This window comes from Rhea americana, unplaced genomic scaffold (assembly GCF_003343005.1).
Source record: "Rhea americana isolate MKP2758 unplaced genomic scaffold, rheAme1 scaffold_241, whole genome shotgun sequence".
In the NCBI taxonomy this organism is placed as follows: Eukaryota; Metazoa; Chordata; class Aves; order Rheiformes; family Rheidae; genus Rhea; species Rhea americana.
Window position 1 is genome coordinate 322,908 of NW_028186359.1, and position 23,722 is coordinate 346,629.

The following is a 23,722-nucleotide window of genomic DNA, read 5'->3' on the forward strand; positions in this document are numbered from 1 at the left end:
TGGTACCAGAAGAAGGTGAGTGGCGGCGGCGGCGGCGGCCCCCGCGGCGGCCCGCGCGGCCCGCGCCCACCGCCCACTCTCCTCGCAGGTCGGGGCCTACGACCAGCAGATATGGGAGAAGTCCATCGAGCAGACCGAGATGAAGGTAACGGCGGCGCCGGCGGCCCCGCGGCCCTCGCCCCCCGGCAGCTAACGAGCCTTTCTTTTCGGCTTTGTAGGGCCTCAAAAACAAGCCAAAAAAGAAAGGTCACATTCAGCCCGACCTGATCGATGTTGATCTAATCAGAGGTGAGTACCCCGCAAGCGAGGTTCTCATGCCCGGCGCCTGCTGCCCTGACGGGCATCGCCGCCTCACCCGGCCACCTTGCTCCTGGCAGGTATTTTCTCTCGAAACGTTAGCGCAGCTGAAACGCCGAGTCTGAAATGATCGGCTCTCCAGCAGCCGCCGTGCCAGGTCCCGTTAGAGGTCTCCTGCAGACCTGCTCCAGCCCCAGGCTGGTAAGATGCCCTTGCTTCTAGTGTTAATGTGAGACAAGGGAGAGGAGGAATTTCAGAGCGGTCCTTGGAGCCTTTTTAGATGAGAAGTGATTCAGCAAAAGCAGTGTTAAATGCTTGGGGAGAACAGGCTTAGGAAGGGGGAAGGGTCAGTAGCAAGTCTGCTGAGACAAAATGAAGGCTCTTATTGAATGCACCTGCCTGAGCTGTGTACACGAGGCAGCAGTTGGGCTGTTGTTCCCCTTTTGAATTTATAATGCATTCTGTGAGAGTTTGGTCTTGGCTATAGGGGAAGTTGTAAGTGAGAACATTCTTGTAATTCACAAATAGTGACTTGTATGTTTTCTTTCAATTCCAAGGCTCCACATTTGCCAAAGCCAAGCCTGAAATCCCGTGGACATCACTAACTAGGAAGGGAATTGTGAGGGTTGTATTTTTTCCATTGTTCAGCAAGTGGTGGATACAGGTTACTTCCCAGCGTATTTTTATGTGGCTTCTGGTGCTCTACCTTATGCAAGGTAAGGAGTAGGAGCAGTCTGTGCTACAATCTCTTTTGTAAGAAACACAATATTCTTATGTAGTGTTCTATAATGCAATAAGGATCCTATCTGAAATCTGCATGTCTGAGCAATGCCTGCTCGTGTGGGGCACAGCTTTGCCTTTTGTGTTTCTAAGGGTCCGCTTTCACGTTTTTTAAGGTGAATACATTACTTCTTGTGCTGTATTTGCTCTTCTGTTTCATTGATGGGGCTTTGGGCCAAAGCTTGAGTTATGATGGTATTTTATTAATGCATGTAAGACACTGGGAGAGAGAGTAATCATATGGGTAAAAAGAATTTTGAATTTGCTTTTTATTGTACTAAGTCTTTCATATCATAGACACCATACTTAGAGCTCTATCTGAGCTGCAGTGGCCTTGCTCAAGTTCCAGATATGGATTTGATGTAGAAACAGTTAAGTTAAGAGTCTTTGACAGGTGTTACACAGATCTGACTGGAAAATTCTGCCTTTTTTTTTTTTTTTTTCCTCCTTAGAAGTGAATTTAGGCAGCCTCTTACTGTCCTTTTGGACCTTAACATTTTTACCAATAAAACCACTGCAGAATGTTTCCCTGTAGTTCTGGTAGCATTATGTAGCTGATTCTTTATGCTGTGACTAGACCTCTTTCTCTCCCTTGAGGTGTTTCAGCTTTCTTTGTCTCTCAGTCCTGTGTTTATTCTGTGGACAAATCTATCTCACCAATCTGCCAAGGAAGTTATTTGGCAAAGGTACTTTCTATTGCAGTATACAGAAACATCTACTGCAGTGCAGTGTGAAGATTTATAGCTCAGGGGTCTTTTGTATCAATCTGGTTCTGTCATTATCTTTGAACTGATCCGGAATTTTGTCTGCTGAAGGTTATGAGTTGTTTTTTCACAGAGCATAATTCAAGCAGCCAAATTCCTTTTATATATTATTTCCTTCTTTGTGCTTTTGCATTTTGTGTTTTGATAGATCTTATAGATCACTCCACAGAATAAACCATTTCCATGAAATAAAGCCTAACAAGACATATGGTACTAGTGTCTGCAGAAAGGATAAAACAGAGTAAAAATAAACAGTGAAATCAGAAGAAAAAAGTGGGAGAACTCCCAATATAATTTTTGCATTTGATTCAATTTTCTCCTTTACAGTGATAGCAGTTGTGTTGTATTTCATGATGCCTATTGTGAGTGTGAGTGAAGTCATGGGACCAATGTGCCTTATGTTACTGATGGGAACTGTTCACTGTCAGATAGTGTCCACCCAGATAAACAAACCCTCAGGGACCAATGGACTCAGCAGACGGCGGAGGTGAGAGCACTACTCAGTTTATTCGTTGGGGTCAAAGCGTATGGCAGATTGCTCTTGATAGAAGTTAATGGATACATGTATTTTCTTCTGTTTTTATGTAAATACATTATTTAACTGTAAATGTGAAAATGAGTATTTTCTGTCTAGTTTGTGATCTTCTCACAACCTAGACAGATGCTGCAAATTGCTGTGGTTACGGACTATGATAGGTCTGCTTTAGTTTGCACCTAAAAAAGTAAGATTTTTTAATCCAGGTTCTTTTTGTGGCCAGAAGGTGGCACTCTGCACTGTAAGGCATCCTCAAGGCTTTGCAAAAGAGTTGTGCTTTGGCCTTAACTGCAGGGAGTTGCTAGTGTGTGTTGATAAGAGGCAAACGATGACAGAAATGACTGTGATAGATTCAATACTGGAAATCTTTTTTTTGTGCATGTGGAAGATGTTACAGTTTAGATATTTAACTTTAAAACGGTTGACTCAGTGCGGATGCTGATAAGGCACCTGAACACAGAATGATGAACGTGGATATGTTTTTGCCTCCACTAGATTTCTGCACTAAAGACTGTGTCCAGATTTTGTCTGTTGCATCCTTTCCAATTCATTTATTAGTGATGTTGATGTCCTGTGGGTATATGCATAATTTCTGTTAATCTTGGTAAAATTTACTTTATTATATATGGAAATGAGCTTTCTGTGTGCATGACTCATTTAAAATGGCATCTACAGGCTGTTCAAATCTGATCTGGATTTTTTAAGAAAGACCTAAAAGTAATTTGTCATTCAAACTTAATTCTCCCCCTTTTTTAAAAAAATCAGGAAATTACGCAAATCTGTGGGTGTTGACGGGAACAGTTGGTCTTCTCCTGACAAAGCCAGTAAAGAAGAGCAATCAGAATCTGCATCCATTCTTGACAATCTGTTTGGCACACTCTTCCGAAGGAGGTTCGTGATCTCCACTGGGTTTGGTGTGAGTGTTTGTATTGACTCTGTGTGAACAATTCAGTATCTTGAAAACGCAGACAAAATGTGTGCTGTCATTAACATCCCAAAAGCCTGCCAATTAGTTTCTTTCAAACTAAAAGCACTGCTGCTGTTGTGGGAGACTGTTTCTTCATGAATCTTAAGTCTCTCCTTATTAGTAGATTGGACCAAAGCTCATGCTTTAGCTGTAATTAAATGCTAGATGGTTTGCAGAAAGTGGCAAAGCATATTATTACTTATCAGGTAAGTAACCTTTTCTGAATATGTATGCTTAAATTTTATTATTACTTTGCCTAATTTCAGAGCAATTGTGCCTTCTAGTATAAGTTGCCTGGATAGTTATCTCACTTTTGCTTTGTCCTTTTTCTAAAAGTAATTCAGAGAAAAGGAGGATACATAGTTTGAAATATTATTTCATTGTCTTCTGCTGTTTTCTCGGGCCATTTTCTTGATGAATTCTGAACTGACAAGTCCTTTTTCTTGATGCAAACTTCTTGTCTTCTTTAGTTGCTCTTTGTTAATTTTTCAAAATTACAATAAGGAAATATTTCCCTCTGGATTTAGAAGTTTTAGGGCACTAGCAGGTTAGTAACTGGAACCAGCTTGTGAGAAGCAGATTGTGGTCGTTTTCATTAAAGGGATGTAAAAGTGTCTGACAGTAAAATACAATTCTGTAGTTCCTTAGTTATTGCTAGTGCTTGACCTGCATGGCAAGTGAAAAAGACCCTGATGTTATCTTCAAAGAGCTTTTCTCTGACATAAAAGCATTTAACTGTATTTTCTCTCACAGAATCAGAAGGGTAAAACTGGTAGCTGAAAAAGAGACAGAGACAGAAAATGATGCAAGTGCTGTGAATAATGGCATTAAATACAGACATACCAGATCGGAATACAGGCTGTTGCCCTTCAAAGAGAAAAATAAACTTTCCGATGGGGAAAAGAGTCATCAGGTACTAAGCAGAAAAGATCCATTTCAAATGACAAATCTCAGTATAGTCTGTATGTGCCCGAAAGTTTGTTTATACTGGACTGTATGGATTGATCCAATACAAAGTACTCTCTTTCTCTACATATAGGAATCCTAAAAACACTTTCTGCTTCTTGAGTTGAACAGTTAACATGGTGCTAATACTTTACTGTCAACACTTTTTCCTGTGTATGTTACAACTGTCAAGTATGTTAAACACAAACAATCGTGGGAAATATCTGTTGTGTCAAAGTGCTTATTTAGTTGTAGAGATGTCAAGTCTCAAGCTGTTCAGTTAAGGAAAACTGCTGGTAATGATTAAAAATAAATAAGCAAATACTCAAAAGCATTTATGCAAAATATTTACATTGCGAGCAGTTCCACTTATTATCTTCCTGGGGGCATGCAGAAAAATGAAGATTGAAACGTCTTCTTGGGGAGAGGGAAAGACCGAGTTAAAGTATCATGACCTCTGTGAAAGCTTTGAAATGTAAAGCTTCATGGAGCTGTTATTTTTGAGGCTCCTTTGGAGTCAGAAAGGTGTCACCTCCCATAGGAAGAACTTAGATGAGGATCTGTGCCAAGCAGAATAGTGTCCTACCCTCCAACTTGTCTGTTTCTAGGCATTCGGAAAGAGGCAGAGGGAGGTGTAGGGGGCCACATCCCATGATTTGGGGTCTTCTGGGCAACAACTTGTAGATATGGCTGTCCTTTTGGGCTTAAAGTTGCTGGTAAGACATAGCCCCAAGAGCTATTTCCTCCCCCTCCCCATCCATGCCTTCTTAGCCTTTACTCCCCACTTTCCCCTACCCGCTAAACCTATCTGCAGCCCAACCCAAGATCCCTTCTTGTTGCTGCTACAACAAGGCAAGTGCAGGGGCAGAGAGCTGTRATTTGTGACATCTCTGTGATGATGCTAAGCTGCCTTCTGTTTCTGTGCGTTCTGTGGAGAGTGTCCGCTTCCACTGGCTCTTGCAGGTAATTAGAGGCTGTTGTGTGTACAGGTATACTAGCAGGGCTGGCTTGGAGCCTCTGCTTCTGGGCAGTTCAGCTTGGTCTTTTATCAGTGACTTTTTTTAGTCTTATTTTGGTTGCTGTTTTCCTAGGATGAGTGTACCAACATAGGTGGTATTTCTGACGAGCTTTCGAGTGAGGAGGATATTGAAGCAATGGCACAAAGGAGCATGTTACATCAGAGCGTAGAAGGGGCCTCCAGTGACAATAGCTATGAAGATAAGAAAAAGAGGCCCCTTGTTTCCCTGAACCAGGCTGTCTCACAGGTAATCTATGTTGAATTCATGTAATTTCCCACATAGTTTTAAGCCATGGATGGTTAGCTGATTTTTGTTTGTTTTTGGCAGGTCAAGCAAGCTCTTAAAGGTGCCAGAGACTCTGACAGTGTTGTGGAATCTGAACTAGAATCCACATTATATAGTCAGGTATGGTCATGAATGCAAGAGGTGTAGGTTCATTGAGCCTGCGCAGTGTGGGGGAAGCCCCCAACCCCCCAACTAAAATAAACCATCATTAAATGACGGTGCTTCAGCATCTTTATCCAGATGTGACCTCTCTCCTTGCCTGTTTGCAGCTTTGTGAACTGTGTTCGCAATTGTGAATCTACTGTTTTGTTTAACCAAAAAATAATTCTGCTGGCAACAGCAATATGATCCAAGTTGCCTGTAATTGCTTATGTTGAAGACCTGTAGTTTGTGAAGAAGCACTGTATAGTGGCTTTTATGCTAACGTTTTGAAATGATGAAATGAATCTAAATCTTTTATTTAGCATCTGAATTAATAAGTCAATATTTAGTCTTTAAAGTTGGGAAGGGGGATGGGAGAACTGCTATTTCTTTGTGGCTTCCTGCATGGAATTGCCAGATACAAAAATTGTCACTGTGTAATATTGCTTTTCACAAATCACTCATCAGTTTGAGTCAGGTGGGTTTGATTGAGCTGAGAGCTGACTTAGCTGTTGTTTTGGGGTATGGGACTGTGTTGTGTAAATGTTTTCTTGTCTTCCAAGGACTCAAGGTCCTGCGTTAGTACAGGATCCCGGAGCTGTAGTGTGACCCGGAGAGACTCTGAAAGTACTCGCCATGACTCTGAGACAGAAGACATGCTTTGGGACGATCTGCTTCATGGGCCGGAGTGCCGTTCGTCCTGCACCAGYGACAGTGAGGAAGTGACTGTGAGAGGGGCGAGGCGGGACTTGAAGGAAGATGTTTTCCAGCAGGTTTGTTGATTTGCAGCAGCTGAGAAAGCTATGAAATATTTTCTTTTTTAATTTTCCCCTTTCCTCCCCCCAATAATATTGTACCTGCCCAAATAATATGAAAGACTGGTCTTGGTGCTATTGTCATAATGTGAGCTACCTACCACTGGATGATCCTGTTCTGTCAACTGTGAGAGTCATGCGAAAGGCTGGAATGATCTGAGCTGCAGTAATGAACCCTCTGTCCAAGTATTATTTGGACAATTACTAATTCTGAAACAAAGTATTTTCCTCAAACAAAAATTTGGAATCCCTTTCTCAACCTAAACTCAATAGGCAAGATATGATTTAATAGAGGGGAGAAATACATTGTATGCCTCTTGCATTCTTTTCTCTTTTACAGAACCATCTGTTTTGGCTACAGAATACAAGTCCAGCATCTGCAAAAGTGAGTGCACTGATCTGGGAAGGAAATGACTGCAAGAAGGTGGACATGTCTGTGCTGGAGATCAGTGGGATTATCATGAGCAGGGTAAGATGGCTGTAAGGCACTGCGACCTCTCTCCCTCACACTTCAAAACAAAACAAACACCCCCCCCACACTGAAAATAGTTATACTGCAAATATGAAGTGCAGTGAAAAGTTGTTCCTCTCCCCCACCCCCAGCAAATGCAGTTGGCTTGGACATTCTTACCTGGTAAATATGTAAAAAAAAATATAGGGAAGCTAGTAGGTCCTCTCAAAGACTAATAAACACTGGCTATTGTTGGCTATATGTCTCTGCCATGTGCTGAGGTTTTCTTGGGGTGGTTTGTTGTGTGAAATAAGTGGAATTATTTTATGCCATGTCCTTTGGGAGTGGTGACAGAGGGCCTGAATGCTTGACTGATTTAATGCTGCTACAGTAGCATGCCTTTCCCTTGATACAAAAGCACAAGTTATATATATAATTTTTTGTTGTTATTGTTGTTCCTGCTTATCAGGTTAATGCCTACCAACAGGGAGTTGGGTATCAAATGCTGGGCAACATCATCACCATTGGATTAGCATTCCTGCCTTTCCTCTTCAGATTATTCCGCACAGATAACCTGGAGCAGCTGTGCTCTGTTTCTGTAAAGGAGCTTTTGCACATCTTTTGTGGAGCACCTGCTAGCACTCCTGTCATTGTTTTGTCTGCTATCAACTTCCTTGAACGACTTTGTTTAACCTGGATGTTTTTCTTCATGATGTGTGTTGCTGAAAGAACATACAAACAGGTATGTCTAACTGTACCATTGTCTTTCCTGAATCCTGGAGCAAATAGTCTGCTGATACCATTCTGCCTTTTGTAAAAGACATTGTTGGGATGTCGGTGTCCTACCAAGCCCCACAAAGTGTTGATGGGTGGCTGGTAAGATGTGATAGAAGTTTAGGTAGGTGAGGCTGGTAAGATTCCTAGTCAACGACAAACTGAAATCTGCTAGTGTATTTCCTGCCCTCTGGACACTTTCTCCCCGCAAAAAGAAGAAAAAAAAAGAAAAATCCTTCTAACATCTTGAAATGGCACTCTGTGTGGAAGTGACCACTTCAGAGTAGAACTATTTACGAAGGAGAAAATACCTACAGCCAACTCAGTTTTCCGCTCCAAGATAGGGAATGAGATAGTCGGTTACATCGCATCTCATGTCTGACTATGAGCAATAGCTTTGCCAAACTAGCTGTAGATGTTGCATGCTAAGAAGGTGGGTGTCATTTATTGGTTTAGTGAGAGCTTTGTGGTTAAGCTTCCATAGCAAAAGCAATTCTACCTCTGCCATACACAGTTTGAATACTGTTATTTACCTGAGAGATCATGTAGCAAAAAGTCCCAGTTAGGTTTTTCCGGTGTGCCATGAGGCTAATGTTTTCTGCCATGGTTACCATTAAGCTATCCCAAACAACTTTTTTTTTTTTTTCCTTCTTTTAGACTCATTTATGGTTACGTGTGTGTGTGTGYGCGCATGCACATACACGCATGTGTATATGTGCTCCTTTTCGTTTCTTTAATTTGCAGAGGTTTTTGTTTGCCAAACTTTTTAGTCACATTACATCAGCTCGGAAAGCCAGGAAATATGAAATTCCTCACTTCAGACTCAAGAAGGTAGAAAACATTAAGATCTGGTTATCCCTTCGTTCTTATCTAAAGGTGAGTTCTGATCCAAGATGGGTGTATGTAATTATTACAGTGGTATAAACTAAGTCTCTAACACTTTTCTCATTACTGTCTGGCATTTCGGACATCAGTGGTTGAATATTTAAACAACGATGGCTGTATGTGAAGAGCCTTGTCTCTGCAGCTTCCTAAGTCCAAAGCTTAGACCTAACTCAGCATCATTACTTCTGCAGAGGCGAGGCCCCCAGAGGTCTGTGGATGTTGTCGTATCGTCAGTCTTTTTACTGGCACTTTCAATCGCTTTTATATGCTGTGCCCAGGTGAGATGTTTAACTTTTTTTTTTTCTTTTAAAGCAGTAAATAGAAAAAAAATAGCTAGCAGAAGCATTTCTTTTGCCAAGCATACAAAACACATGCATTGTAGCTGTTTGTGTCCAAATATATACATACATATTTATATACACATGGTTTTGTGTGTGTGTGTGTATATATATATATATATATCTATATATATATCTATATATATCTGTATTTTAGCTTTGATAATGGATGCTCATTCTCTATTTATGTGGAGGAAAATTTGGGCTTTCTATAACCATTAGGAGTATTTTATGACATAGTCTTTTTTGCACAGAGGAAAGGACTCTCCTTCACTGCCTGTAGTCTTCACAGGACATTTTATTTAAGAGGGCTGATTACAACACCCTCTTTAACACCAGTATCTATTTTCCAGACAGGAAAATAGACAAGTTTCCTGGAGTGGAAAAGCAGAGCAACAACTATTACATCTTTTAATTCTTAATTTCCTAATTCTTCAGTTATAATAAGTGTTTTTAATGCTGGAGCTGAGCTTTTTAATTTTTTTTTAAGAGCCTCTTTAAGGCCTTCTTGATGCCATGAAGATGCAGTCGTAATAAGATGGATGATTAGTCCATACTGGCTTTTACTGCTGTAATTGCTTTTGTAAATAAGTCACAGGTTACTGAAGGAAGTCCTGACAATCCCAGTCCTGCTGACTCCCTGCACTCCTAGTAAAGGCACAATCAGCTTAGCATGGCCGTGGTGGTTTAAACTGCCAGTGGGAGCAGCATACATAAAAGGAAAGACATTTTATTACTAGCTAATTGGATAGAGGGACAAAAGAGAAAGAAAAGAACAAGCTTTCAGGCTAACACATTAATTTCTTCGGGAAAGAAAAGTAAAAAGTCCAAGCTCAAGCCAGGTTTGAAACAAGGCCTTTTACTTTAACCTAGTTACATGAATGAATTACAGTTCAAGGGAAAAAGCTCTCAGTCAGTAGCTACAGAGCACAGATATTATTGGTTTACAAAAGGAATAAAGGCAAGACTTTTGCCTCATTCCAAAGAACTGGCATGTTACTCTTTATTGACATCGGTATTCTTTTTCAACACAGGTTCTTAAGGGTCACAAAACATTTCTGAATGCAGCTTACAACTGGGAGTTCCTGATCTGGGAGGCAGCACTACTTCTCTTTTTACTGCGCCTGGCATCCTTGGGCTCTGAAACCAACAAGAAATACAGTAATATTTCGATCCTGCTCACGGAGCAGGTATCTCCATTTAGCTCATTCTCCTTTTGACATCTTGGCTTGTTTGGATGTAATTACTACTGAAACCATATTAAAAATACTGGAATCAAATTTTAAAATTTGGAAACTTACTTGTACTGTGCAGTAATAAAGGGATACACTGTACAGCAGAGGATAAGCTAATAAACATTTGAGCAGCAGACTCGAATTCTAAAATTGTAGATTATTTTTGGCTTTGGGTTAAGAATATCTGTGTCATTTGGAAAAAGCATAAGCTACCACCATTAAATTATACTGTCTGTAAATGCATCACTTTTAAGAGTGACAGTTGAGTGCAAAAATGGCTCTAATTTCCTTCAGTTAGAAATGAGTTGGGGGGGGGAGCTAATGCTGGAATACTGAGTCTGTAATGTCTGTCTGTTGTAGATAAACTTATACCTAAAGATGGAGAAGAAGCCAAACAAGAAAGAACAGCTGTCACTAGTAAACAATGTTTTGAAATTATCTACAAAGCTACTGAAGGTACGGTCATCTCTGTAAAGACATATAGTTGCTCAATTTTATGTGAACAACGACCACTGTTACTACTGTGTGTCTTTGCTCTTCCCATTTCTGTTGTCTCTTGATTAGGTAAGTAAGTAAGTTCTCACAAAGGACGTTTGAGTTTTTCTGTTTCTATAGCTATGGCACAACATCTAGCAATGCAAGACCCATGAGCTAGTTGGTACTGTGAACATTTGATTAATAGCAGCCTAATGCAATTAAGGTAAGTTGGGATTGGCCATTAAGAACACGATATGCCTCCTTACTGCTTGAATCTTATTTTCCTTCAGCTGCTTCCAAGGGGAAGCTTGTTGTTGACAGTAGCAAGTAGGTGATTGGAAAAGAAGGAGCATAGTCTGAGGCACATACTGGGCTCTATAATTTCTCCAGATTGTTTTATGTATGTCAAGCCCATGTTTTGCAGCTTGTGTTTCCACAAAGTAAGAGTTCAGATTCAGGATGGGTGTTAAAAGAAACATCTTTGAGCTGGAAGTCATGAGGTAATTACATATAGTGGGAGTTTTAATACCTAGATTTAAGGCAGGATATAGCTGTACTGCATGATTAGCAAAGTCTGGCAGCAAACCAGTCTGAAGCCAGAAGAACATTAGCTGCTTCTAGTATGGACTAATTTTATGCCCCCCCTCCTTTCCCCTCCTATGTACTGCAGGAATTAGATACACCATTTAGGCTGTATGGACTGACCATGAATCCATTAATCTACAACATAACACGTGTTGTGATACTTTCTGCTGTCTCAGGTGTTATAAGTGATCTTCTAGGATTCAATATCAGAGTAAGTACAGCTGCTACATAACCTAACAAGAAACATCTTGTAGAGATTTCTTTTGTACCATTGCTAACCCCCTCACCCTGCAAGGGGAAAGGCAAGGAGTTTGAATGAGGCTCCCCCTGAATGGCATGGTGATTCAGAGAACAGACCATGCTGGATGAAGCTCCATCTCCAGTAGCCAGGTAGTTGGGGGAAAGTCAATCCTTTCTTAAATTGCAGTCCTCTTCAGGTCTTTAGTGCCCACTTAAAGCCAGAGGTCAGAACCCAGTTAGAACGAAGAAACAATCAATCCTGCTGTGTCTTACTTTTAAACCAGAGTTCACTGAGCAGAGCATTCATGCAGGATAGACAAACGAGTAAGGATCTTGCCTGTAAGATCAAAAATACTCAGACCTATGGCTCCCTGCAGACTGCCAAAACCCCATTTCCTCATATTGAGACTATTCCACTCTGCACACAGTAATCTTCTGTCTGCTCAAAAGGTGCCTGTGACTTTATAGCCCATTTCTTATACAGGTATAGGATAAAAGGGGCAGGAAAAAAAAACTGTTTGAGTGAGAAGAGCAGTTGCAGTCTGTAGTTTGCCTTTTGAAGTACAGAAGTAGAAAATAAAAATGCTTGGCTACCTCCACATCAGTGTGAATTAAACTATTGTTTTGTGGATTTGGTACAGCACATTACTGCAACAGTTAGCACTACTAACAAGCACAGACATAATTAAAAAACAAACTAGATGTGTCCTTTAAAAAATAATTGCCYGGTCAAATCAGAACTGCATACAGTATTAGTATACTAACAAGTTTTAAAAATGAGTGTTTCTATAACTGTAAAATTAACCAAAGATCAGCATCTGTATATAAATTTGATTTCCTGATCTGCTGACTTTTTTTAAAGAGCCTCTTTCAGCCCAGTGCTCATTCTCAATCTGTCTTTTTAGTTATGGAAAATTAAACCATGAACTGACCAACATCAGCATTCAGCCCTCTCCATCAGAAAGACAAGACCAGGGAAGATAACCAATGGCTTGGGCAAAAAACAGAGGTGTTCAAATTATGGAAATCTGTAACTACAATTTCTTTAACAGATTCTCAAAGTACGTATGTATCAAATGTTTTTGCCTCTGCTTTACTGTTCTACAACATACAGAATAAACTGGTCTAACTAGTAAAGTCACCCCATGATGTGCACATGTAGTGAAACAAAATAAATGGGGCCAAATACCAGTAGCTTGCACTGAAAACAGCAGAAACTGTGTGCACATACTTTGGGGCATTAAACACTAAAAGCCCTGCTACAGCTCATACTGAAAGGAAACATGCTTGCTGCAGGTGCCTCGTTTCTTTGAGATCTGAATCCTGTGCACATGACTGGTGAGAAGTCAGTCCTGCTGTATCAATTAGTAGCATACTTTTTTAGAGAGCTCTAGAGCTGTACTCACATTTTTCAAATTTCTGCAGGCTTTTTCAAAGCTCTTCTCAGATAGATCAAGTCATACATAGATGCATTTCTCTGAAAGTGCTGAAGAATATTTCTTTACTGAAAAGCTCAGTGTGCTTTAGGCTTTGCCTCTTTATCCTGAGCTACTGAAGGATGCAGTGAACTTCAATCTACACAGGATGAACATTTCTTCCATGTTAACAATTCAGCTTGCAGCTGCATAGCAGAAGTGTAACAGATTAATGCAGAATGGTTTATGTTAGTCTTCTGAAATAAATGATTTTTTTTGGAAAACATTAGTTATATGAAAACAACCTTACTACACAGACTACAAGCATCTCTCAACTAAAGAGTACTGCTGTGATCATTCCCTGTGACTTCTCAGCTATGTATATACTGATGATGCTGCTTAGGTTTTTGCACTCGGTGGGCAGTTAATAGCTTGTGCTAGGTAGAAAGGACATCCTGTCATAACCTCTTCTGACAACCAGCTTAACTCAGTGTTCTGGAAAGCTGTTGAGGCTTTGCAAAAAAGATCTGTTGTGAAGATCAGGTTAGTGGAAGAGACATGACAAAGACTTTCTCCCTTAAAAAGTAGATTATTATACAGAAATGGCACAGGAGAGAAACAAAATGTTTTAATGACATATGTTAAACTTATGTTTTCCTTCAGTTTTGGTACCTCTTGCTATCTTCTAGTATGTTAGTAATGAAAAAAAAGAAAAAAAAAAAAACAGAGGACCTTTTCATAGCTTCATTCATAGGAGATAAGACAGAAAAGGAGTTTTTGGTAGTAAATTGTTTACAGTTATTTTCTGTACAAGGAAAGGTTGTAAGATGTAAAAGATGTGACAATTTTTTATATCAAAATGTACAAATAAACCTACTGTACAAGTATTTCATCATAAACAATTTATACTACATGTTTTGATTTTTTTTATATTACCTTTGTTGAACAATTGTTACCTGAACAAGGAGGCAAGGAAACTTCCAATAATAAATTGCATTTGTTTTCCAGAAGAGTATTATGCTTATGGGTAAAACTTGGGTCATATAGTTAGCTGTATCACACCACTGAAAGTCAACAATTTATACAGTGCAGAATCAACAGACCATGAACTGCAGTTTCTTTTTAATATCTATATAAAAAATAATGAGCAATTTACAGGTCTTTCTCTAGTCAGAACCTCAGAAGTATATATAAAGGTGCTGTACAATATATAAACATTTACAACCAGTACATCCATACGTTGCTTAGCATTCCAAGGCCACATTGCTAAGTCATCTGATACAGGAAATACAGATACAAATCCTCTGAAAGGAGAAATCACAGACAGGTAAGACACTAAATTAGGTCATATTAACAGAAAAAATATATGGGTAATTTATGAGAGGGAAATCGTTCAGTGGTGCTAATTCATTTTCACATTAGAACTTCTGAATTTGTTACTGTACTCAATGGTAGGGCGAGTGTGTACAACTCAAGATAAACAGTCTCTTGTCAAGAATACATGGTTAATACCTACATAGGCTACTTCAAATTATTAAATATTTTCACAGTCATACTCCGCAACATGGAGTATTTGTACATATGCTACAGCAATCAATGAATCATCCAACATGAAGCAGCAGAGTGCGGTTCAGATTTGCCTTAAAGCCTATTTAATTTTCAAAAGTGTTTTTTTAAAAACCTGCTTGAGTAGTCATCTGTACTTCTAAAGAATTGTTCAACTCAACTGCTCCACTGTGGTTCATTAAACTTTAAAAACATTAAACATTTCAAAGCCAAAGAAGATGCTCAATCACTTTCAATTAGCAAGTTGTATTAGTTTGAATTTTAACATGGGTAAATAAAGCTTGACCTTCTGTACTACTTTCTGCTTCTGCAAACTGGACCAAAGAGCTTCTTTTACCACTTTTTTTTTTTTTTTTTTTTTTTGTAGTCATTAAAAAACCTAACATATCAGGAAATCATCATTAAAACTTCAAAGAAAATAAATCCCTTCAATTTTTCAGTTTGCTGTTCTTACAGCTTATTATGATTGATGTGTAAGGAGATTGTTGGTAACATTCCTCATACTATTTTAAAACACATATTACAGCCCAAACAATAGATAGTACATCTCATGTACCCTGTATTATTGTTCTATTTAGCACTCTTAGAACAGCTCACACAGTTCAAATAAAATAGGGGCAACGTCTAATATGCACAGGCACAATCAGCTTCATTCAGGAAGCTGACTACAGTGTTTGGTTCTGTCCTAACGATCAACTGTTATCTTTACAGAGAAAAAAAAATCCAATTCTCAACCAGTGTTAAATAATGAATGAAGGGAATTTCAGTATATAGCACCAAGATGAGGCGGAAAAATAAATACACACTTGCTGCATATGTTTATAAAGAATGCTAAGGATGACATCCTGCCACAAGCCAAAGGAATTATGCTATTTAACAGAATCCAGAATTTTCTCTGTTTTCAGACAGATGTTTGCCAACAGTTATTATGAGCATCCTCATGAATCAAGCAAATAAAGCAATTTTGTTGTGTTCATAAAAAGCAAAATTACATCAGGTCAAATATAATTTTTATCTACATGATTTTAATTAGGTATAAAAAATAATAAAAAAAAAAATATCTGTTGGAACTGCATTAGTGGCTCATTTGCAGCCCCAGAACTGATAAAACCAACTCACCTCTCTTCTTACAGAAACAGTAAGAACATGGGTATTCCCTTATGTAAACATGCAACATGCTCTTGAGAAAAATACCCATTTCAAGCAAAACCTTGTCTTTTCTGTGACTAGATTACGTATGAGAAGGATTAGATTGACTGGATACAGTAGATAACTTGGCACAAGAACAAGTCAGTCATGATCACATTGGCAACATAGGCGTTAAATAATTTTGTTCAGAAACTCACAATACTATCTGAGAAAGCCATAGCAGTGCAATGTTGAGAGCAGCAGAACACCGCCTTCAAAAGGACAAGGGGACAGCAGCTTACGGAGGAGTTTCATTTAAGCAATCCAAAGGTCCTTCATGCAGCTTAAATAATTTAAGAACAAATCAAATACTTTCTACCCTCTAACCACTTTCTGGAAAATGACAACTTTTTGAAAAGAAATGGTGCTTTTAAATGACCATCATTAGAAACTTGATTAAAACATGTTTTTAAAAAAGCATCAGTCAAACCCGTTTTTCAGCCACACTTGCTGTTTTGGTGACTTTACATGCACTTGGTACCTTCCAAGGTCCAGGAGTTATTGGTGCTTTCTTGACTGGTGAACTGTTCTCAGATTTTGAAATTCCATCATCTTTGGTTTCATCAAGTGGCTCTGTGTGCTGCCTGTTCAGAGTAACAGTCTCCTGGATTTTTAGCCTTCTTTGCTTCTCCATGGAAAGCAGTGGAATATTGGAAAGACTTGAAGTTTTGAATTTGAATTTTTCATCTTCAGATGTGTTTGTCCTAGAGTCACTGGCCTTACTGAACGGAAGAGTATTTTCATCAAATGCTGGGTATTTTCTCTCTGGCGGCCACCCTTCCTTCTTTCCAGAACTTTTCTGTTTTGTATCTTTCCTTGTGACTCCTATTTTATTGTTTCCACTTTTTAATTGCTCAACAGTCTTAATATCACCATCATTTGTTCTATCTTTATATTCTTGCAACTTGCCTAACATTTCTGTATTTCCTTGCTTACTGAGATACTTCTGGGGACTGGCAAACCTGCCTTGATTTTCTCTGGAATACTCTTTCTTGTTACTGTTGTTCAGCCCTATATCTGTGTGCTTACTCTCACCTTTTCTGGAACTGTCAGATTTATGTGAGAGACTGCCATGTATCTTTTTAGGATCCCCCTTTCTAGGGCTGTGGAATCCTGTTTGATGTTGTCCCTCAGCTGTCCCTAACCTTTGTCGACTTGCAGGTGTGTCTCCTTTTGTCATTTCAAACCCAGGACTGCAGGGATGACCCCATCTGTTCTTTGTTCTCTGGGGAGAAGACATAGGCTTAATCTCAGATGGGCTTTCAGTTAAAGTGCTTATCTTTTCAGGCACAGTGTTCTTTGCTGGTTCCAATTTCTCAGACAGCTGAACTTTCAGTAAAGCTTCTCCTGATATTGGTAAATAACACACTTTGGATGGGGATGCAGAATGTGAAGATGAAGATAATGGTGACTGTTCTTCATATATTACATTATCCAAATCACCTAGAAGTGAACAGCGAGAGATTTGACTGAGTCATTACAGAAGAAAATTGACTAAATATTTTAGAAATGTGTTTACTACTGAGATTGCAGGATATTATGTGAAATCTTCAACTTAGAAAAGATTATGCAGTGACATATTCTCAAAGTCTACTTAACCATTTTTCTGTTCTGCATTGTTCTACAAGCTACAATCATAAGGATGCAATTTTGGAAAAGGCCTTCTGCTTAAAATGCTGGCATGATCTCCATGGGACTGACGGGGTCTTGTATCAGCATAACTTTAGAGCCTACATAGCAGAACTGCAAAATAAAACACTCTTTGACCTACAGTGTTATGATTTATGCTAAAGATAACTGAAAACAACAAAAAGCTGAAGTTATTCATAGGTTTGCACTTTAATAATAGAAAGAGATGAATCACAAGACATGCAGATTTACCAAGTCTTTAAGGAAAGACCAAGAAAAGCACTGAAAGCCCTTAATGTTGCTCAGGTTTCACGTAGGGACACACACTGGAAGGAGCCAAACCTGAAGGAGGAAGAGAAAAAGCCCAGAACTATATACCAAAATCACAAGAGTACAGCAAGCAAGATTTCAATCAGAAATGTACAATTAACAGCAAGACAAGAGGCAACACAGCCCCATCTCCCCAGGTGCTGATCTAAAGCTGAATTCAGAAAGCTGAATCAGATGATCTCCAGAGGTCCCATCTGACCTTTTTATGATTCTGCTTTCCCATCTTGAGTTCAGGAGATTTTAGTGAACAAGAGGGGTCAGGAATGATTCCAGGTAACTATTGCACAGTCTCCTTGGTACATGTTAAACACTATTTATCACTGCTGAAATTATGCTGATCTTAAATAGCTGTTAGTAAAGAGAAAACTGGAGCTGTCCACACCGGTTCCTTTTCTCCCAGCTTGTAAATGCTAATTTAATTTTAAAGGGACAACAACCTCTCTGAGAATTTCAATCGAAATTCATCAAACACAAAGGGAACTCAATCTTTCAACCTTAGTGACAGGGCAATTCAGTGAGAGACATAGCCAGCCAGCTAGGGATCTAGCAACATGGCATAGAACAGATTTTCAGTTTACAGATACTGTTTCCATGCCACATGCTAGTTCACTCTGATTTTACTGTGCTGTGCAATTTGAACCAGAAGATGTTAAGTTTTATCTTCTAGTTTTCTGAATGAAAAAAATAGAGAAACTTCTGAGCAGATTTTATCTCCTGAATGGATGTCAGATGCTGCCTGTAAACAACTGAATGTATCAAACCATTTGAAAGTTCAAACTTTGGGTTTTAAACTTGATTTTCAAACAGTAAATTCACAGGTCATTACTATTATTGAAGAGCTCTTAATCGAAAAAAGCAACCTGACAATTTAAGAACTTTGCCATCAAAATCTTTTTGTTAGCATCAAGGTTTAAAAGATCAAAATTCTTGCTTTAAGAAAAAATGTTATTTCCTTTAAAATACTGCCCCAGCCAAAAATCTTTTTGATTTGTAATTTTACAGCACGTCCTAAGTAAGTCTCAAAATACTTAGTTCTGTACTCTGCTTTGTAGGTGAACTCAAATCTCCTGTAAGCATTTGTTTCGTGAGCAAAGCTTTCTCCCTGGTTTCAAAAGTTTTGGCTTTGAAAAACCACAAACCAAGCACTCTAAAATTTAGAAGGCTAAAAACAATGAATTAGACCTGTATAGAAACAAGATACTTTCAAAATCATTTTGAACTGAGAAATGATAATACAGAATCTTAAATTAAAAGGCAAACAGTGATAATTGACATATTTGTATAGGAGAATAGCGATTCGTTTTTACTCAGCAGAGAAACTGATTCCAACTGCAAATATGCAATACTATCACACTTCCTATAATTTTCTTAGGTCCTTGTCACATCTTGATTTTTAACCAAAAACATTCCTTATATTTGAAAAAATATATAAGCAGCCTGTACAGCTAGGAAAAAGGGAACAGCTAACTGTTTCAGTGAAATAGCTTAAAAGTATCTTTATTAGACTCTATTCCATTGTCTTGGGCTCTTAAAATGAATGAGTATTTTAGATGACGTACTGTGATCTGGTATCAAGCCAGTCCCTGGTCTCAGTAGCAGCAAAACTTTATTCCCACCAGCCTGAATCAGTTCAATGGCTCGTGTGTGAGTGATTCCTTGGGTGGGTTCTCCATTTATTTCAACAATTTGGTCACCAACCTGACAAGAAAATAGCAATCAGCTTAATCTTTATGAATCATTGCTACCAGAAATTATTTTTCATTTAGATAGAAAAATTACAGAGGCAGATGCATCTATTTTTTTTCTTTCATACTAAATTTACTCAGCAATAATAATACCATTCCATCATTGCTGATTAATACAATACAACCTTGTGGCTCTTCAGAGTTCTTCACACAGGTCTTCTACCCAGCCAGTTCAGTAAAAAACCTCTGATTACCTAAAACACATCCTGCATTTATTTACTAGAGAGCAGATAGAGTCACGTTCTTGAATACATTTTCATCCTGGATCATCTTATGAAGGGAGCTTATTGATAAACTATGTAAAACATTGCAACATGCATCTGTTTAAAGTCATGTGAAATTAGGTAAGTATCAGAATAACATTTAATAAAAGCTAAATACTATTATGGTAGAACAGACTTCATATGAAAGAAGGGATTTTTCATTCTAGGTAAGAGAGATCAAAAACATTATATAGTTAATAGGGATGAAGGTTTTGAGGCTAATTAGCAAGAGATAATGGGCATCTAATTACAGTTCATGCTAACTTTGCAGGCTAACAAAGTAGAAATAGAACTCTTGCAAAAAGTGTCAGGAAATCTATTTTGCAATACATGGATCAGCCGATAGATGTCACTAGTGCATAAAATTATCCACTTAGACTATCGGCTCTGTGAAATAAAATGTCCTTGCCAAAGAAAGTCACTAGACAGTTACTCATCTGATAGGACAGGAAACTCCACACCACACTATGTGCACCACGTTGCGCTCAGCTGCCATTAATTGGGTGAGAAATTCCTCTTAGTTATTTAAAAGTACAGCCTTGAAATGACAGCATTTTACAGTTGAAGGAGGAGAAACTGAATGTCATAAAAATAGTGAATAATCTCATACTGGATAAATACAGACCCTCTGTCCTCATTAGGACCTCTTGGAGCACATGGTACTAAACCTCTGGTGCTGCTCCACCGCTCTCACTGGTGCCTCATCTGTGGCTGTTCCAATACTTCCTCAAATAGCACATCCACCATCACCATTGCAGCAAGTACATCCACTAATGAAATAATAAAAGCACTAAGACAGCTGGGGCTGATGCCCAGCGTGCTGCAACAATCATGGGCGAAGTAGTGCAGACAGCAGCACATTTTACTTGCTTTCTCACATTATACTAACACTTTTCCTGCTATTGCCACTCACACATCTACATTAAGCAGTACTTTATTTACAGAGATGCACCATCAGAAATAAAATGAAGATGAAAAACAAGCTAGGCCTTTCAAATGCTGGTGGGACAAGCAGCTGTCTCCACTCTGAATCCCCTTTTCAGATGTGATTTTAAGTCCAAGTCTAGGCTCTCCAGGACAAGAGAGACATGGAGCTGCTGAAGAGAGTCCAGTGTAGGGCTACGAAGACAATCAGAAGACTGAAGCATCTGCCCTCTGAGGAACAGCTGTGAGATCTGGGCCTGTTTAGCCTGGAGARGAGAAGACTGAGAGGGGATCTTATTAATGTCTATCAGTATCTGAAGGAAGGGTGTCAAGGGGATGGGGACAAACTCTTTTCAGTTGTCCCATGTGACAAGATAAGAGGCAATGGGCAAAAACCAAACCACAGGAAGTTCCACCTAACGTGAGGGGGATTTTTTTCACTGTGAGAGTAACAGAGCACTGGAACAGGTTGCCCAGAGAGGCTGTGGAGTCTCCTCCTCTGGAGATATTCAAGGCCTGCTTGGAGGCAACTCTAACATGCCCTAGGTGATGCTGCTTGAGCAGGGGGGTTGGACTAGATGATCTCCAGAGGTCCCTTCCAACTTTACGATTCTATGATTGCACTAGTGTAACTCAATTTCAGCATTCAAACAGCATGGGTTTGCAGTTGAACCCTGCTCTATTGTACAGTGTATGTATCAACTAGTCAAAAGTAGGGCCTCTGGGAAACTAAGCCAAGAATTGAGCCTGTTGCTCATATAGGGTTGAATCCTGCTCAACATCTTTGCCACCTACGATGATAAGGCATCCCAGTTTACTGGCCAGAAAGTGATCAGCTACCTGTGGTACTTCCCTCCGACCAAGGGATCTATTCTTAGACTCTTACTTGAACACAGGTGTACTAGGACAGACCATTACCCCCTGTTAGGCCTGTCCTGTCCCCTAGAGGAAGACATGCACATGGAAGACAGTAAAACAATATCTATGACGGTGTGAAAGCAAACACTTGGGAGATAGAGAGTTTTCAATAATACCCTGCCATCACATTCCCCACAACTAATCTATGCCTTGGCACAGACGATCTATGTTAAGTAGAGTGCAGTCAAAGCACATCTGAAAACAGTCTAATGCTGCTGTTACACATCTCCCACCAAAGAGACAGAAGTCCATAAAGTTGAATGGTGCCAGAGGTCAGAGAATCGTATGTTTGGTGATGTTTATCACTGTTAAGCTTCTCCAAGCAACTTTCCCATTTTCACAGCTGGGAACCTTTTGGTTGCTGCTACTTGAAAAGCAAAACCCTGCAGCTTAGTGTAACACCACTGAAAGGAGAAAATACTAGTACTAAAACACTCATGCAGTCCCTCAAGCATTAGGGAAATGGTTAATTATTGTAAAGAATTCGGATATAGAAGTTAACAACCCTTAGAATTCACATTGAGACAAGCCTCACAGTAGCCCCAATAACTATCTGCACACTATAGTACAAATGGAGGCAAAGAGTTGTGTCACTGGCTGGTAGAGCAGAATGGCCAAAACAGTACAACTGTAGGAGTGCAAGTGGGATGGCATCTCACAGGTACCTGACAGTTCCACACACTCACCCATGAAAATTCAGCTTTGGACACTGGCTACAGATTCTCACTCACCATCATTCTTTGCCACTGTACCCAGGTGTTTTGCTTTAAATACAATATTTGAAAGTGAATTCCTTACACAAACATAAGAATTAAGACAACTATCTTTGAAAAATTAGGCTTAGATTTTCAAATGCTGTGCAGAACAGCAATAACACAGCACACACAAAACTTTTACAAATTCACTGATTTGGACCAGTGATTCTTTCAGTTTTCTGCTCCACTGTGCAATTTCTTTTCTAGACTTCTAAAATATCATCCATCCTGCACAACTGTTGCTCACACCCTGGGACATATACATTATCATAACTAAAGTGTGTGGATAGATGGACAGTGGCGCTCGTACATTTTTTTCTTTAAAAGCCAAACCTACCACCAAAGAATTTGCTATCACTGTACAATAATAGCTGAAAGACTGGCAGCTGTCCAGATACTGCCCTGCCTGCTGGGACCTCGCACTCATAAAAACACAAGATTGTTACCATTACAGGTAATTAAATGCATCAAAAGGCCAATTTCTGTACCAACAAACTGATCAGAGAAGACAAACTCACATGTATTCTCCCGTCCTTGATTGCTGGCCCATCTTCAGCAAGTCGAAGGATGAATAAGCCCATGTTGTATTCCTTTCCTCCACGAAGACTGAATCCAAACCCTCGAGGGCCTCTTTCCAATTCTACTGGATAGCAGCCAAGATTCTGTGCAGGAAGTGACACGAAAAAAAGATGAGGAGCTGTAAGCACTTTATTTTTCTGGAAAAATGCATCACATTTTATGAGGAATGTGCAATACATAATTTAACTTGAATTCATCACAATTCATGTACGATTAGGTATAGCAGTTTGATGCTATATCAAAATGTACAGAACATTTTTCCGTCTAAGTTTTAGATATGCATGAAATTTCTTTAAGAAATCTTGCCAAAGAGTTTAGAGTGGCGCACTTCCAAAGATTTGCTGTTCCTTTTATAAAGAGCTTTAAACTATACTAAGGAGAAAATCAAAACATTAGCAAAAACATTCTCTCATATGCTCTAGTCCATTTTTATAAGCAAGTTTTCTACCCATGTCTGGCAAAAAAAAGTTTCATTGTCCTGCTCTTGAATTCTCAGTAGTAATTCTTCTCTCTTGACAAACCAGTATATTGCACGCCCCTGCATCCTCTGGATGGTTACCTGTACCTGGGAATGACGGCTACCAATTACTGAAGCAACACCAGCCTCAGATTGTGCCAAGTGTTTATGCTCGGGCCATGAAAGTCTGTAACTATTTGATACTTCTTTTCCAGCTTCACCTTCTGTGGCACCCCTAGAGAGGTAAAAGGAAGCGGGTGTTATCTTTGCATTTAAAGAATTATCATCATAAGCTTTATAATTTATTTAGTGTGGAATCCAACACAAAGTAATTCAGTTGACAGTACAGACATCTTACATATTGAGCATATAAATGACTTCATGTAAGGCTGCTTCTTGAGTCAGCTACAGTTTATGAAC

At 39.2% G+C, this 23,722-nt stretch overlaps 2 protein-coding genes across 3 annotated transcripts in view; one reads left to right on the forward strand and one right to left on the reverse strand.

Moving 5' to 3' along the window:
* Window positions 1–92: 92 nt before the first annotated feature.
* PHTF1 (putative homeodomain transcription factor 1) lies at window positions 93–13,958 on the forward strand. 2 transcript variants are annotated; one of them, XM_085306558.1, is made up of 17 exons: window positions 93–145; window positions 219–288; window positions 855–1,013; window positions 2,169–2,328; window positions 3,142–3,267; window positions 4,097–4,256; window positions 5,380–5,553; window positions 5,635–5,712; window positions 6,297–6,506; window positions 6,889–7,017; window positions 7,469–7,741; window positions 8,518–8,649; window positions 8,850–8,936; window positions 10,031–10,186; window positions 10,592–10,687; window positions 11,379–11,504; window positions 12,439–13,958. In XM_085306558.1, exons 1-17 carry the CDS (start codon window positions 140–142, stop codon window positions 12,457–12,459), a joined length of 2,163 nt encoding a protein of 720 aa, XP_085162684.1. In that variant the 5' UTR covers window positions 93–139; the 3' UTR covers window positions 12,460–13,958. The 2 variants fall into 2 exon arrangements, with proteins under 2 accessions (XP_085162684.1, XP_085162685.1); XM_085306559.1 differs by lacking the exon at window positions 93–145 and adding an exon at window positions 378–498 and having other exon boundaries at window positions 239–288.
* A 95-nt stretch (window positions 13,959–14,053) lies between these two features.
* Window positions 14,054–23,722, reverse strand: part of MAGI3 (membrane associated guanylate kinase, WW and PDZ domain containing 3) — a 45,654-nt gene continuing 35,985 nt past the window's right edge. Inside the window, exons 18-21 of the mRNA XM_085306600.1 lie at window positions 23,405–23,537; window positions 22,785–22,928; window positions 19,221–19,359; window positions 14,054–17,145 (exon numbers count right to left, since the gene is read on the reverse strand). Of these exons, the coding sequence (XP_085162726.1) occupies window positions 16,127–17,145; window positions 19,221–19,359; window positions 22,785–22,928; window positions 23,405–23,537 (1,435 nt within the window). The 3' untranslated portion in view covers window positions 14,054–16,126. The remainder of the gene's footprint in view (window positions 17,146–19,220; window positions 19,360–22,784; window positions 22,929–23,404; window positions 23,538–23,722) is intronic.